Here is a 17,373-nt window from a genome sequence, read left to right on the forward strand (position 1 = left end):
CTTGTAAGAAATACATTGCTCACATTTATTTGATTGCTGCTAATTTGACAGAGTAATTATACAGCAATGTTCATACGCAGTCAGCATATTTTGCCATTTTGCTGATGTGTGATTTATAAATGAACATTTCTGTCCGTTTTCATTACTGTGCATTATTCAGGATTCATACATTTGCAGGGAGAAAGCAGTTATTAAACATCAGCATGACAACACATGACACGCCATACACTCCCCCAGAACTAAACGTTTCACACCACAAGTGACTGTGAGCACCAGACCTGAGTCTGGGACACACTAAGCTTTATGATCCGTACTGTGCATGTGCACTAATCCTTCAGGGGGAGAGAGGGGGAGGGGCAGGTCCAACCAGCCCACTTTAGACAGTTGTTCATTTGTTGGTCTGGTGTAGGTTTACAGCAGTGCACTGTTCTCTCCTACCTGATGAGGCCCAGTAATCTTGCTCAGCCACACTGTATCGTCCAACCATGTCTCGACTGTGTGTGTGCGTGCGTGTGTGTATGTGTGTGTGTCCGTGCATGTAGTAGACTTCTAAATGCATGTTAATGCTTTGACATCACCTTCTGTTGCGAGCACATGAGTACACAAGCTAGAAGCATAATAACATTTTTTCATAAGTGTGCTGTTATTTTCAGTTCCAGCATTAGATTAGATTTTTATTAATGCAGTCATACAGCCATGCCTAATGCTTAATCTATATATATATATATATATATATATATATATATATATAATTATAATTATTCTTTTTTTATTATACATTTTCTATATATTTTTTTATTTATTTATTTATAAATAAATATAAATAATGTAGCTTGACACATTTTTGTCTAAAAGCAAGCTGGGGAACTCACCAACAGTTTTGAGTTTCTTTCAAACCAACCTGAGCGAGTGACCTCACGTGACCCTAACCCTCCCTGTGCCCCGCGATCTTCCTGCCGTCATGGGTTTGGCCGCGACATCACTGAGCAGACATCCCTGTGCCGCCGCTGTTTCCTTCTCCTCTTCTCCGTGCTGCTCCCAGACCTGCACACACCTGATATAGCGCACAGCTAATACGGCACACAGCTGACCTGCCGTCACAGCTACATCCCTGTACTCCAGTCGCAGGTTCACCATGAAGCACTTCTGGAAACATATACTACATGCGAGCAAAACTTTCAGCTCCATTTTTTGTCCTGTAACTGGAGGTCAGAAAGTATTACTTTTAACAATGTAAAAATAAGTAGAACCATCAAATTAAAATGGTGCTGTTATATTTATTTATAAATAATATTTATGCTTGTTACCACAGCATTTTATGAGGAAAATTTCTGGACTAAAGATGATGTAGGAGATCTGGCAGCCTTCAGAAAAAATCATTGTAACAAATGAATCCTTTGCTGTTCAAACTGCAACCATAATCCATCATTGGAAAATTGATCTCTATTGTGACCTATCATGACTCCACATGCTCTTTAAATTAGCTCTGGGGGTAAGAAAAATGCAATGGAGAAATTACTACTGATGAACACAACACACATGCACATGTGCACAAACAGTGTAAATGAGCTATTTTTGCACTAATGCAAGGTTGATGGTACAAAAGAACACATAATTGTAATCTTAATTGGAACAAACATTTACAATCATATTTTACTCAAATAAATACAGGGACAGCTGGAGGAAGCTCAGATTTACATTTACATGTTTCATCAGACAGTTTAATTCACATCACCTTGCAAAAATACTTGTGTGTTTATTTTGTTTGCTTATTTTTCCTTTGTATTCCAATGAACAAACTGCAGTGTGACAGTATGACACTAAGTTATTACAGGGACTGCAGAAACACACTATGGGACTACGGTGTTATTTAAGAGACGATGCAGTACCTCAGTGTGGTGCTACTACCACTACTACAGAAACTGCACAGGAACACTGTATGGTACTCAGACCTTACTACAGAAACCACAGTACCTCACTACAGTACTTCTACCTTATTATAACTTGATTTCAATTTTTTATGAGCTGTGCAAGTGTAGCTAGAATACTTGTCACAGGCCTATCACTCCGACAACAGTACAGAAAGTGTTATTGTAATTACACGCATGATATTTATAACACCTATATAAAACTTAATATATATTCTACGTAAATATTATAATATATGCATATATTATGCATGGATTAAACTAGACAACTAAACAGCATCCATGGATTACATAAAAAGCACAGAACAGTTTTACCAACATGTTAGCGAAAAGGTGCATATGCATGCGGCTGTACCTTCTCCACTCGACACCTAAGCAGTGTTGTCAAATGCCTCATCACATCTGGAGTCAGGAAAGCCCCAGGTTCTGTGTTTGTGCAGGCAACCAAGAGGCTGGAGTTTCACTTACTCACGTAATAGTGGTGCCAGCGCTATGGGGCACTCCTGCAGTACACACCTGAACCACAGCGCTAACACCAAGCCTCTGCTCCTAAGGTCTTTTACTGGGAAGGGTGGAGGACAACAGTGGTGATTTTTTTTAACTGCTTACTCACAACAGAAAGGCTATCACTTAAATGGAACTTGTTGAGAATATAGTATGCAAATATTTAAACACTTTTGTAGCGCATAGATCTGAAAGAATCAATTACATTAAATCACGAGGATGAATATTTAAGGCAAACCCGCAAAGTCAGAAGCTCTGAGGCTTACTGTGCCATGAAGACACACTAAGTCCTCTGAATTCCCCAGGCAACGGTGTTGTTTTAAGACCGAAGGTAATGTTGAACAAATTACAACATATTTGGGCACTGGTCCAGACTTCTGTACAGAATAAAACCATAATCCTATTCAATTTGCCTGTAAGTGGTATCTGAGACTGTTGAATGAGTGTGAACACTGAAGAGTTCTGAAGAGTTCTGTTCTGTGTGTGAATATTCTATGAAGTCAGAAATTTCCTTTAAAGAAACTGGAATTTTAATGGACGTTTTAATGGAAGTAAACTGATGCACATACCACTAAATAGTGTTATGCAAACATTTTGCTGTTTGTACAGCTCTAGGCTTTTTTTCATATATTTTATTAGTATTATCATGGCCATTATTGTTGCACACATTATATGTACCGTTATTTATAGTTCTTTTTGTCTTATACATTGCATGTTTATGAATGTGGACTCATGTATATTCATGTACATGAAGGTGCTTCTCATTATACAGTAAGTCTTTAAATGAACCAAGGCACCTGTCCTAGTGCTGATGTTGCAGGAAAAATTACTTTAAATGTAAAAAAGCAAATAGCAAAAATAGCAAAAGATGTCATATAGGGCCAATTTGGTATTTACATTGAAGGTGTTTGTGAATATTAAACATTTGTAATGTTAATTGATCATGACTTTTGTTTCTAACACTGAAAGTAAAACTTTACAGGGCTGATATCAATTTTAACCAGTACCAGTCGTTAAAGCACCTAATTGTTTTATTGCTATTAACAAACTCCCCCAAATCAAATTTGAAATTTTGGCTGTTTGCTGATGAAAAGTGCTCCGTTGTCACAAAAGCCTCAGAGCTGTGTGTAAGTAATAAGAATGCACACTGCTGAAAGATTAGCCCTCACAGACAGCACTCACAAACAGCACTCACAGGGCCTTCCTGGGATATACTGACAGGTCTTTAGACAGCACAATCACATGACACCTGCTACACATTATAAAGTCACACAAGTTACCACAGAGCTTCAAGGATCTTTCATAGCTCAGTACTCATCGTGTTATTTGAATGAAATAAGAAGAGACAAGAAGCTCCCAGCACCTTTTCATTAAGATCAAGGTGGCTCCTGGTTTTTGAGATTCTGGTGGCATCAGAAATAGCCGTCAGTTGAAGAAAATCGAATATGTTGTTTGCACCCATAGAATATAAATAATATTTGTTTTATAATTTAAATACAGGGCTATGATATTAGTATGTCATTAGATGTAGTTTGATTAATATTTAGAGCTGTCTGTGCATATATATATATATATATATATATATATATATATATATATATATATATATATATATATATATATATATATATATATATATATATATGTGTGTAATTTTAATAGCCAGTGGCATAGATCTAAGGCACGGGCTGTTTTAGAGGGTAGTCTGTAATTCTTCATTTTGACTTCTCGTCATCTAAGTTAATCAGCCCTCTTCGTGTAGATTATCCCGGTTAACCTTCGATCTGCGTAAGAGCCAGCAAGGGTTAATCAGGTCGGGATCTCGGTGACCCCTGGGTCAGAATCCCGCTATCTCTTGCTCGAATGACTAAAGGAGGCGATAAGATTAAGGTGAACTTTCCACTTCAACATAACGTGAGCGCGCAAGGCCAAGCTAGGATACGCACCTGCGCGTAACCTTCCCTGCTCCCTGCTCTTGGGGGAACAGCAGAAAACGACGTGAAGACGTTTACTAGAGCATTTCAGAAGATTGCATTCCAATGCTGGTAAAGATGTGAACGTCGCGAAGAATATTCGTTACCGCTAACATTTTACATTTGCCTATGTAATAGTTTGATATAGTCGCGTAGGATTTATTTGTAGCCTATAATAAAGGTACATTGTGTGTCTTTTTTCCCTTTTGTACACTGCACTCGAGAGAGGGATTTGAAAGCGTCCATGAAGGTTTGTCTTCCCTATTCAATGGCTATCGATTCCTGAAACGCTGCTTACTCCGATCAGGGCACATCTTACAGACCCGTGTCACAGAGAGCGCTCTTTAGTTTACAAACAATAATAAAGTGATTTACTTCTTTCTCGGTGATTCATGCATGGGAAATCGTTAAAGATCCTCCTATTTGTGTGTGATCAGTAAATATTTAGTGTGACGACATCTCTGGGTCTCGTCCTAATCGATGGAGGTCCCGATGGGGTGCGCTATTGTGTTTGGACGCACGCTGAGCCCTGCGTGTGAAGATTGTTCCTTGTGAAGTGCGTTTTACAAGGATAAATGTACTCGCACAATTCAGGATGCAGCTTACTTATCTACGTCCATTTTCCTTGAAAATCACTATTTGAATGCTTCTTTCTATATTGCTTCACTAAATTCGATGCAGTTAGGATATTTTATTCCAGGACTTATTAATGTCTTCGTGTTCGTCTGTGTTCTGTTATCAATGGTCCTACCTGTTGTATGCCTATTGTGCGATAACCTATGTGCACAACAATTAAATTAAACTAGGCTACGGTGTTTGAATGCGTCTTTTATAAAACAATGAGCGTCACCTGCATCGTTCGCTTAATCCATGCTTCATTCAGTGGAAAGTGGCAATTGTAAACATTAAATTGCCACTTAGTAAGGACCGTCTGAAATGTTTCTGTAGCCCTAGGCCACTGTAAGGACAACAGAAAGCGTTTCATCTACCCTTACAAAAGATATTTCCAGGAGCCCTTGACGAGGGTCTCATCTTTCACGTTTGCTCAATCATTGTTTCCCATAGATAAAACAACCTATTGACATTAAGATTTATCAACAAGATGCCCGTTATATGAGCCTTGGTTTGTCCTCACCAGTGCACTGCTGCTATAGTAGCAACGGGTTTTATGTCTCTTAAACGTAGACAGAAGCCTCATACAACGGATTTAAGATACTGGTGCTAGCGTTCTAGTATTTGTCCCAGCTATGTCTATGCGCGCATTCTGCCTGCTATAGTCACTGATCTCTGTGCGTCGTATATTTTAATAGACAAAGGCACCCATTTGAAAATTGATCTTGTAACCACTAATCTGTTGGCTGGTCTTACCTACAGCATAGTATATTTATACTGACAGATCTTTTTAGAGTGTACATTTTCTACACTGATACCCTTCATTGCGTTTGCCTCTATCTACGGTTTTGTAATTGGTATGTTAAAGTTTGTTCTGTTCACGTTGAACTTGACCATCCAGAAAGTGACAAAAGCCACTATTAGCCGTTTCTACATAAACAGACAGGTGTCCCTCCTGACTCCGCTCCCCCCTCCCCCTCCCCATCACTCAGCCCACACAAAGCAATAGCACCCAGGCGCGTTTTTACCTTCTGTCTAAAAGAAAAAGATGCAAAGGACCATCTTGTCATTTTTCAAAAACTTCATCTCTGCCTCTAAAGACAAGCAGTGGTGTCTGTTCATGAAGATATTAACTAAATAATAACAAAGTTCAAGCGTCGCAGAAAAGTTGAACTGATTTTGTCTGTCGCTCTGCCAGCTTTTTTCTTTTACTCCCTAAAGTTTTTGCATAATCATTTCAATAAACAGAAGGAAGCATTTTTTGTTTATTATTCCGTTCGTGTGGAAGGAAACGTTGACTGTTCCGCCAAAAAAGAACGTTATAACACAAAGAAAGAGAAGACTAAATACATTTTCTCTAGGAGAGGATGCATCCCGGAGAGGACGAGTCGACATCATATGCATTTGGTATGTTTGGGAGGCTGTGTACGTTGTACTCTCTGGTTCTGTTTATAGCCTATCATCTTTATTTTATGCGAGTATGAAACGCATTGTTTCTTGCCTTGTGAACTGATACATAATCGAGACTCCTGATTAAACAATAGTCCAGTCATTAAGTATCAGCGACGGAAAGGGTTGTTTTTTACTCGGGCATCATTGCGTTGTTAAGCGAAATGCAGGCTCGGTGATTTGTGATTAAATATTTTAGGTTACGCTGGCCCTTGAATATATTTGTTAATTTCTCAAATACGTGTGATATAGGTTACTGTGTGATGCATTTCGCGCTAGATATAGGCTAATTTACTACCATTCGCTTTTTTACCAAAAAGAATAGCAGGCATTCCTATAATCATCACACACAATATAAAAATCCGTATACTCACCGCGGATGTCTTAGAATAAATTCCAAAAGGTTGCGGTGTATTTTTCTTGCCATGAGTATTTCGTCTTTCAGGTTTGCGTGATGACTTTTGCAAAGGTCCGATTCGGAGTACAGTACTCACTTTTTAACGTTTAAACAATTGACTACAAAATAGGCAAAAGGGCTGAAAACACTCCGTTGCGCATGAAGTGCGAAGGGGAAAGGTGCAAAGAAGACCTACGCACCCCTGCCACGTCCGAGTCAATTAGGAGGAAATCTCAAAAGCATTAATCAGATTAAAATGGGCGCATGTTTCTTTGCTGTACGCGAGAGACGAGCAGCCGGAGCAGTTTCCATTTAAGATGGCTCATTCACATTAAAGCGCGATTTGAGGCAGAAATGATCCATACGCTAGGGGGCACCCAGATACTGTAATAGATCCTGTCTCCAGCATTTCTTCTCATTGGTAGCATATGCTCTGATTTAACACTGTAAATTTTTCAGTGGACCCAACTCTGACAACTATGACCCAACTCCTAGTGATGCAGAAGGTACCTTCAGCAAAGCGAGGTCTGAGAATCTGGTCAAACATGCAACCCGAGCGATCCGATGGGAGACACCAGTTTCATCATTCGCACAAGTTAAAGACACAATGAACTGTCTCGGTATCACAACTGCACTTGGCGTGCGTGTTTATACGTCCGATCTCTTAGACAATGTAATAGATCGTCTGAAATGCTGTTTTCTATTCCGCTATGTGAAACTTATTGCGGCTGACCGCTTATTTGTTGAATAAGACATTACTGTGACTCTGTGGACCAGAAGACCAACATTAAACTCGTTGTTACAGCCCGTGTAAGTTGATATTGAAAAATGTGGTGTGCTGGGCCCACATGTAGCCAATTTTAAAGGAACTGAATTTTAGATTGTTGAGAGCTAATTGACCACAAAGGTAAATCACAGCGTCGTGATAAATCAGGAAAATAAAGATAACTGGGTTTTATGGCTCCGTACAGTTGATACGGATAAAAATGTTTGTCGCTCGTCTCAGGCGCATCTTGTTGATCATTCAACAATTACGGAGTGGGTTATTACTCCCAAATCGTATTTGCAGTATAAACGTTAGTTGTCAAGACCAAATGGACAGAGCACATAAACTAACTATCTTGACATGTTGTTAACCTTATTCTAGAATGGCAATGAAAGAAAAAGCGAAAATTCAGTGTATATCTATGAAAGACCTACGCATCATTGTACTATTCAGTTCATTGAAATCCATTGTGCAATAAAAATAAAATATAATAAAAATGTATCTGTGGGTGAGCAAGTGAGTAGATGATTGATAAGTGATAAATCTTGAATTACGCAATTAAAGTAATCTAAATGTTTTGTATATGTGTAGAACCGTGTTGATAACAGTAGAAGCTAAAATAATATGCAAATCGCACACACACACACACACACACACACACACACACACACACACACACACACACACACACACACACACACATACCCACAGTAGGCTCGTGAACATAAAATATCAAACATATAGGCTTTTCCTGGATGCATAACAAGTAATTATTTATCTTCTTTGCTAAGTGTACTGCAATAATGTGGGATTACAATGTGATATGTGTAGTTACAACCCACTGATACCTAATGACACTGATCACAAAATTTATACTTTGCGTCGGAGTTTCGAGGCACGACGAAGCCTAAACCAAGTAAAACATATAAATACTGTATCAGTTGAAAAGCAAAGGTAAATCGTGTTATATACAAGCTGGCTAGGAAGATCTTTTTTGCAAATGCAGTTAAGATAATAAGTAATTTCACGCAAGATATTAGTCAAATAATTCTTTATATAAGGCACCGATGTATATAATTAATAAAAAACAAAATGTATAGATCCGTGGAAGAATCGTGCGAAACGTTAGTATTAACACAATTCTTAGGTTTAAAATGAATAATAAAGAAATAAGTTGTTTGCGATTATTGCTTTGAAAGCGAATGTGACTCCCTTTAGGACCGAGCGGCTCCTCGACCCTTTTTCCTTGCTTTGGCAAAGTACCAAGTAGCACAAGTGCCGACTAGCCAATAGGGTTCAGGGGGAGGTCCGTGAGCTCTGACCAGTCAAACACAGTCACTTTCCATATATGGCAACTCATCTCCATGGTAACGTGTGCTAAGTTGCAGCAGTCGTGTCAAAGTTCACTATATAGAGAGCTCGGTGAGCTGATCAGAGAGAAAGCATTCTGCCAGCCCAGCGCCTACAAATCGCAATCACTTCCTAACCTCCCCCTTTTTAACATATTTGATCACTTTGATTCTCCGTTCTCTCTTTCTTATTATTTTCTACGCGCACGAAGGAGGTTCTGTGGGTTGTGATCTTTTTGTTTTATTATCGCTGCTGCTCGGAGAGTTGACTTCATATCCGACGCGAGTGCTTCATCCGTGCTGCCGGCGCTGCCTCGTCTCAAGAAAAGGAAGAAGCTGCAATATTTTGTGTGCCAGTTGTTGGTTTCTTCAAGACTTGCGCTGGAACTTGGTGCCGCTCGTCGCCCGTGTGTGCATAAAGCTGCTCGTCTCCGCGCGTCTACGCCTCAACTTACCGGCCCGTCTCCCTCCCTCTCTCTCTCTCTCTGTCTATTTTTTGCCGACGTATATTTATTTTCCGTTTTTTCCTCGATGGGTTTCCTGGATGGATGACTGCAAGCGACCCTGGACTTGGCCTCTAAGAGCAGGACCGCGATTGGGCTCGTCTTCGCCTCGGTTCTAGTAGCGCGTCTCCGCTGGACGAACCGGCTGCGTCTCGCCATCGGTGCGCAAGTTTCAGCGGATAATCAGACCCCACCAGCCTGCGCGATCCTGCATTATTTATTTGACTGTCTCCACAGATTAAAAAAATAAACAAAAACAACATCAACAACAACAAAAAAACACACACCGTGCTGTATTATTTTAGAAACAAGACGCAACGACTCCAAAAACGGAAGACAAAAAGTTTTTGAACGTTGACTGATAGATATGGCAATGGTAGTGTGGAGAGGCTCCCAGGACGATGTGGGTGAGACGCAGGGCGCTCTCTCATCCCAAGCCCAAGGAGGACTATCGCTCCCCACCCCTCAAGCAGGCCAGCTCAACCTGACGGCCTCTCAGGTGGCCCCTCCGACCCCTCAGACGCCCGTCCAGGGACCCCCGAACAATAACGCGCAGTCCACCCCGACCAACCAGACGTCGCAGAGCCAGTCGGACAAACAGCAGCAGCAGCACATTGAATGCGTGGTTTGTGGGGATAAATCCAGCGGTAAACATTACGGCCAGTTCACCTGCGAGGGCTGCAAAAGCTTCTTCAAACGGAGCGTACGGAGGAACCTCACTTACACATGCCGCGCCAACAGGAATTGCCCCATTGACCAGCACCATCGCAATCAGTGTCAGTACTGCCGCCTCAAAAAATGCCTCAAAGTTGGCATGAGACGGGAAGGTATTGGGATTTTGATTTTTTATTGATGTCTTTTGTCTGTGTTTAGTGGGCCGAATGAATAATGTATGCTAGGTGCCCCGTATTCTCTCTTCGAGTCCTCTTCCTAGACAGTCCGAACGGAGCACGCAGAGGATCCGCCTTCATTAATGCTGGAGACGGCGGTTATCACGCCTGCTCGCAGTGCTCGAATAAACTCAACCATATTTAGCGCCATTATTGTGCATCACACATAGTCTGTGCAGACTTCGCTAGAATATTTATGGATATTGTTTTTATTTAGCCACCTAACAAGTGTATGCATCTGGATTTGAATAATACCACTGCAGATATGCCGCTCTGTTATGGCGAGCGGACTGTATGGACACAGCATTAAAGTCACACACACACACATACACACACACACACACACACACACACACACACACACATACACGAGGCTAATGTCTTAAAATCGACCGCACGCAGCCTTACACGGACAGAATAGTGGGAAATATTCAGATTAGTTTTGATAGGTTTGCGTTTGGTTCGGTGTTCCTTTAGCAATCTGGTTTCGTTGGACTTGTAAGGAGCAGAAGTGAGTGTGACGCTAGCTAAGTAGGTTCACGGCTAGCATCCATGCCTTTGTGCGTGCTCTCCTGATCTACCGTGAAATATAAAACACGGATTCGTTGACAAGGATACAATGTTTCTGACAGTTTTCTAAGTAACTTTATAACGGGTTCTGTAAACGATAGTGATTTGCTTAACTCTGTGAGTCACTGGGCTTAACTAAGTCAATTATTTAGGGGCTGTTCAGTGTACTGTATTACCAAGCTGTACCATAATGTTGTGAATGTGAATGTGTCATTGAGCAATAATGATATTATTAACACAAACCCGTGCACGTACCAATTTTCTATTAACTTTTACTGATTTCTGAGTTTTGAGCGGAGTTGTTGTATGTGCTAACAATACCAGAGCAAAACAAAGTATATGTAAGGTCACACTGTCTTTTATGTGTAGAAATCAGGCACCAATTTCTTTAGTTTCTCTTACAGCGGTCCAAAGGGGAAGAATGCCACCCACACAGCCTCACCACGGTCAGTTCGCCTTGACAAATGGGGACCCACTGCACTGTCATTCCTACCTATCCGGATATATCTCTCTTCTGCTGCGAGCGGAGCCCTATCCAACGTCCCGGTATGGCAGTCAATGCATGCAGCCGAACAATATCATGGGCATCGAGAACATTTGTGAACTGGCGGCCAGGATGCTGTTCAGCGCGGTGGAGTGGGCCAGGAATATTCCCTTCTTCCCCGACCTCCAGATTACAGACCAGGTGGCTCTTCTGAGGTTGACCTGGAGCGAGCTGTTTGTGCTCAACGCTGCTCAGTGTTCCATGCCACTTCACGTGGCCCCTCTACTGGCGGCGGCTGGCCTTCACGCCTCCCCCATGTCTGCGGACAGAGTGGTCGCCTTTATGGACCACATTAGGATCTTCCAAGAACAAGTAGAAAAGCTAAAAGCTTTGCACGTTGACTCTGCTGAATACAGTTGCTTAAAAGCCATCGTGCTATTCACTACGGGTAAGTTATTGTTATTATTATTATTATTATTATTATTATTATTATTTAGTAGTGTAGTTTAATCTTTATTTACTTTTTCACATTTCCGTGCTAATACTAATAATGTTAATCTTAGATACTTCCGCCCAATTAAAAAAATGAACACACGTGCTTATAGCTGTTTATTTATGCATGTAATAAAAAGTGGACCTTATATTTTATTTTAATTGTCATAAAATTGCAGAAGTAGGAGGAGCTAAGCCTGGAATTTGAGGCATTGCATTTTTAGCTTATTAACAAAACAAAATTTTACAAGAAAAAAAAACACAACGCACAGGGAAGCTAAAGTCAGTTAAAGAACATATTTATGCTAACACTTTGCAGTCTAAGGATTAAATAGGCTTGATGAACATATATTTTATGCAAAATAAAAAAAATATCCATGTTAAGTCTTGAACACTTATGCTATCAAGAAATGCACGTGTTCAATAAGCTACTCACGATCTAACACGAACATGTATTCTAAATACTGTCACTAAATAAAATACTTATGACGGAACACGGTATAACGTAAAAACGTAAACATTGTTTTACTCAGATTTTAAAAATATTTACTATTAACATAATTAGACTCTTAGGTACAATCAATTATTTGTATTTATTTGGAATGACAGATATTAATGATGTCACGCTTGGTGGGGGAGGGGAGATGAGCAGTCTGGTAGGAAGAGGAAGAAAGGCCTAATGCTCTATTTACACGTATTTAAGCACAACTTTCCACTGTGAGCTTGATACTTTAAATTGATATATTGCTCTAAGTTATGATAAATGAAAAAGGCCTGATTATTCCAATTGTGCTTCGTGCCGTCGGGCGGGAAGAAGACATTTTATTCCATGTGGTAAAAGGGCTCACAATTCTTCCTTGTTTTGTTAGGGGGATCTAGGGACCCGAGACACATGCTGGACTCGTTCCAGAACAGGGTCATGACCCCAACTTCCTTTCTTTATTTGTGCATCACAGACTTAAAGCGAATAGTTGCACAGTTCTCAAACATAACGGCGAATGTGTTCCTAAGTAAATGCGTTAAAAAAGAATATTTAGTAAATAAGTCAAATAATCTTTGAAACATCAATGTATCTCTGTAAGATTCACACTTTATGAATTACGTCATTATATGAACTGTTAATCAGGTTTTTAAAATTATTATTTTCACTGGGTAGGACATAAAATATACTCGGTTTCAAAAATAATGTAAATAAATTAACACACTGTTATATGAAGTTAGGTTATTGGGAATTGGCACCTAATGTCTAGCTTTTGTAGGCTCTGGGCCTACACTATTCTGTGTAATTTAGATATTTCAAAATAGCTTTCTGTCTGTTAACAAACAGCAGTGACGGTAAACATGGCTATTGGGACACTTGACTATATTTTCGCTATTGCCATATTGTGACGAAGTGTTTGCATACGGACGAACGCTGACAACCTACAAACTGTCTGCGAATTAAACTTATAATGCGTGCTCAGACTTCCTATCCTGCCTCAGAGCGACTTTTCAAGGCTGTGTACAGGTCGGGCCAAGCCGTCGTGTGCAATATCGGCTTTATTAAAGAAAAAATAAACCTTTACACACCCTTCCCTATGTGTCGCGTGCAGGCTTTCAAATAGCATTTTCCGGATTCTCTTAAAGTCTTTGTAGTTTAGGATTTTCCGCTTTTTAGTAATTGCTTTGCTCCCACTGACACTTTCCCCAAAACATTTTTTTTCTCCCCCCCCCCCTTTTTTTTACCACACTGTAATTTACCGGGTGTACATTGATACAGGCCTCGTGCAGACAGGAGGCAATGGCAAGGTTCACCACGAACGTGAGGCTAAATCTGACAGCTCCATGACGTCGTTTGATAGCCTGGATGTGCGTGTATTTTATGACTCTTGTGCAATGATCCTCTACGTATGCGCACACTGAAGTAATGGCGAAGCTGAATTATGTTGACGTATCGACAACATGTAGCTCTGTGTTTTAGTGTAACATGCAGTACTATGATTGATGTCCATGTAATGGAAGTCTCCACCATTGGCTACCGTTAATATAATACACGTATTTGTCTTTTCTTCTATAGATGCTTGTGGTCTGTCAGACGTGGCCCATATCGAAAGTTTGCAAGAGAAGTCCCAGTGTGCACTGGAGGAGTACGTTCGGAGTCAGTACCCCAACCAGCCAACGCGATTTGGGAAGTTATTACTACGCTTGCCTTCGCTTCGCACAGTGTCGTCTTCGGTCATAGAGCAATTATTTTTCGTCCGATTGGTAGGTAAAACCCCAATTGAAACCCTCATCCGGGATATGTTGCTTTCGGGGAGCAGTTTTAACTGGCCTTACATGTCGATTCAATAAGCAGACGGACTGATCAAAGGGGGTTGTGACTACAATAGTTAGAGCTTCTTTTGTAGAAGGAAACGGCTGTTACATGAGTTTACTTTCACGAAGAAAGACATTTTCATAAATGACTGTGAATTTTAAAATTGAGACATTCAGTGAACTTTCAAAAATCCCGATTGCTCCCACTGTCATTCTGAACAACTTGTTCTTTTTTAAGAAAAAAAGAGAAAGAAAAAGAAAAGGGGAGAAAAGAATGGAAGGACAAAACATACAAAGGATTTTGATAATCCTTTTGGGCAAAGGAAACTATAAAGTGCATTTAAAGGGGTTATTTGGAGAAATTTACGAGAAAAAGTCAGTTTTCTTTTTTTCCCAAATGACTATATTGTCCCGTGTCCATGTATCTATAGCTGTTTTGTATATTTTATTTCTTTTTCCTGCTTTCTGGTTCCAAACCGGCCTATGTGGTTCTGTAGTATGCAGTTGTTGTTTTGTTTTTCTAATAACCACGACTTAAAACGGTTGAGTAATGTAAAGGCGTTCTTCAAGAATTAAAAGTAAACCTACAGCAATATAGGACAAGGATCTACTTAACGCTGCAAGCGCACGTGCTCTTTGATATGCCCTATAATAACTCTAACCCTAACCCCAATGAACGGGAATAGGGATTTCTGGACATCAGGTTTGAACTATCAACTCAAATAAACAAACCCGTCCATTAAAAGCCAGATTAGTCGTAATGTACCAGGGTGTCCCCATCATCGCCAGTGTTCTATGTATTAGACACCCGAAAACCATCATCTCTTAACCAGTTAAGATATAGACTTTATCACATAGAACTGTTGTCACTGGACAGCTGTTATACGCTACCGAAACGTCTGTATGTTATACGGTTGTTTAGAAGCTGCGACCTACTTCACTGGTCTGACATTCAGTAGGCTATAGTAAGTGGTTATAAATGTTTTACTGTAAACAATAGAACAAATAATTTGGTTTGAGTGTAAAAAATGCATTTGTTCAAAATTTCTGTTAATTTAACGAGTCCGTCCACTTAGTGTAGTGCGGAATCGTCGCTAAACTATTTTAAAGAATACTAGGCAGTTTTGAAGATGGGAGAAGTGGGGGTCATCATTCCTTTAATGACAAAGCAAAAGTGTTATCAAGACATCTCGAAACGTCTCCCCAATACTTCAGACATAAAAGTGCCTGTAAAGCGCAAATCACCGATTTGTTATTAAGCGTTATTCTACGTCTAGGCTAGACAACGTGGGGAACACGCTTCAATTTTACAACTCAGTCTTATGATTGTGTATTTCACTTGAAAAAAAATACGATTAGAGGCAGTATTCTTGTAAATATAGGTCAATTCATTTCAATGACTTTTTTCTTATACAAAGTATATGTGATTAAGAAAAAAAACTGTGGTTGCCATTTTTTCGGTAAAACAAATGTCTTCAAAATGAGTGGCAGACTTAGCTAGTAGCACTGAAAGTTCTGTTTGTAATGTATATACATATTACGAAAAAATGTTTTTTTTTCTTCCTTTCTTTTTCATGTATTTAGACTGTGAATGCATGGCCACAGGTCGCTAACCTATTTTACCTTTGATATATATAAATGTAAATGTTTTTGACTGTATAGATATAATCTGTGCATTCAGTACACTAGCCCTTGTATTTAAAAAAAAAGAAAAAAAGGAAAAAAAAGAAAAAAGGAACAAAACGTTCGATAATAGGCTAAGACTTAACAGGGTGAGCTGGTTTGGAAAGGGGTGACTATTTTGACTTAGTGTTCCGGCTCCTTTTCGGTCTGTAACAGATGCCTTGTGTGTGTATGTGTGAAAGCTTGCAATTTCGTCCTTGTTTCGAGGCTTTTCTTCAACACACAAGACACCATGTTGTGGTTGGATAAAAAGGGATCATATTGTGTAGATGACTGAACAGTTATCTTGGGCTCTTCCCATGCCACATATGGACCAGAGAATGATACATGATTGTAATTATGAACAGTTTAAACTGACCCACGTTTTTATATAAATATATAAGAATATATTACTGCAGGGTATTGATAACGTATAGATACTTTTTTATCATTATTGATTATTATTAATTGCAAGTGATATACGTGAGTGTGTGTGGAAGTTTATAGTTGAAAACAATTCTTGTTTGTTTGTGTTAGCTTATTGTAAACAAGCATTCTGCTGTAAATTTGTTCTTGGTATTAAATTATAATTTATGAATTTGAAATCAAAAGACTTTCTATGTTTGTCATTTATGATTTTCCGGTAAAGCAGTAAATTCCTTGAAATCGTGAACGTAATTAGTGTGTTACACTGCTAAGGGGTTTTTGTATGTGTCTGTATCTCTGTGTGTGTGTGTGTGTGCGTGTGTGTGTGTGTGTGTGTGTGTGTGTGTGTGTGTGTGTGTGTGTGTGTGTGTGTGTGTGTGTGTGAGAGAGAGAGAGAGAGAGAGAGAGAGAGAGAGAGAGAGAGAGAGAGAGAGAGAGAGAGAGAGAGAGAGAGGCACAGAGCTTCTAAGTTTGGGCCGCAAATGTTCGAAGTTACGTCTAACACTGACTATACGTATAATGGGGGAAAGTGGTGATCGTCCACAATGCAAGCTTTTTCCCATTTGCTGTGTTGCTTTCTGTGGTTTGAATGCATTTCTTCTAGAAAGAAATCGGTAAATATCATGACACCTTTGGCATTCTCTGTGTGTTCACACACTGTGTGCATATCTCATTCCCTCTGAAAATCCCAAACACTTTCTGAATTAGCAATGAAACGCAATACCGAACCTTTGAATAAGCTACATGTCAAATACTGCCATCGTCTGTTTTGAGTGCGAAACGTGACATAAAATGGCAAACAACGCCTTGTTATACGGGCACAGCTTCATGTTCAGTTCCATAATTCCGTCCCCAAATTACTATTTTACACCTATTTTGTTTCTCTGTAAGGGGAGACCAACCGTGAGAAGCCGTCCCTTAAACCTAGCCTCTAACTTGGTGTCCTATTAGTTGAGTCAATATGGCGTCTTGCAATCCAATGCAAGTATGGCTCCCCGGAGCAAAACGGTGTCTCGTAATAGAAACCACATTGCTGAGAGAAAAGACCCCCATCGACACTAAGAGCCTCAATA

General features: G+C 39.9%; 1 protein-coding gene and 1 long non-coding RNA gene across 4 annotated transcripts; one reads left to right on the plus strand and one right to left on the minus strand.

Moving 5' to 3' along the window:
* Positions 1-11: 11 nt before the first annotated feature.
* LOC143493177 (uncharacterized) lies at positions 12-7,428 on the minus strand. Its single transcript, XR_013125360.1, has 2 exons — positions 6,841-7,428; positions 12-2,490 (listed from the first exon to the last, which is right to left on the minus strand). It is a non-coding gene; the product is annotated as an uncharacterized LOC143493177 (long non-coding RNA).
* On the plus strand, positions 6,037-16,577 carry nr2f2 (nuclear receptor subfamily 2, group F, member 2). Of its 3 annotated transcripts, none has more exons than XM_076991384.1 (3): positions 6,037-6,424; positions 11,346-11,873; positions 13,974-16,575. In XM_076991384.1, the coding sequence occupies exons 1-3, from the start codon at positions 6,385-6,387 to the stop codon at positions 14,246-14,248; spliced, it is 843 nt and encodes a 280-aa protein (XP_076847499.1). In that variant the 5' UTR covers positions 6,037-6,384; the 3' UTR covers positions 14,249-16,575. The 3 variants fall into 3 exon arrangements, with proteins under 3 accessions (XP_076847499.1, XP_076847482.1, XP_076847490.1); XM_076991367.1 differs by lacking the exon at positions 6,037-6,424 and adding an exon at positions 8,938-10,308 and having other exon boundaries at positions 11,334-11,873; positions 13,974-16,577; XM_076991375.1 differs by lacking the exon at positions 6,037-6,424 and adding an exon at positions 8,985-10,308 and having other exon boundaries at positions 13,974-16,573.
* The last annotated feature ends 796 nt before the right edge of the window (positions 16,578-17,373 follow it).

This window comes from Brachyhypopomus gauderio, chromosome 2, assembly GCF_052324685.1.
Source record: "Brachyhypopomus gauderio isolate BG-103 chromosome 2, BGAUD_0.2, whole genome shotgun sequence".
Classification (NCBI taxonomy): Eukaryota; Metazoa; Chordata; class Actinopteri; order Gymnotiformes; family Hypopomidae; genus Brachyhypopomus; species Brachyhypopomus gauderio.

Coding starts and splice junctions, on each gene's coding strand:
- nr2f2 (XM_076991367.1), top strand. CDS start 9,849: ATGGCAATGGTAGTGTGGAGAGGCTCCCAGGACGATGTGGGTGAGACG. Junction 10,309..11,333: donor AGTTGGCATGAGACGGGAAG/GTATTGGGATTT, acceptor CAATTTCTTTAG/TTTCTCTTACAGCGGTCCAA. Junction 11,874..13,973: donor CATCGTGCTATTCACTACGG/GTAAGTTATTGT, acceptor TTTCTTCTATAG/ATGCTTGTGGTCTGTCAGAC.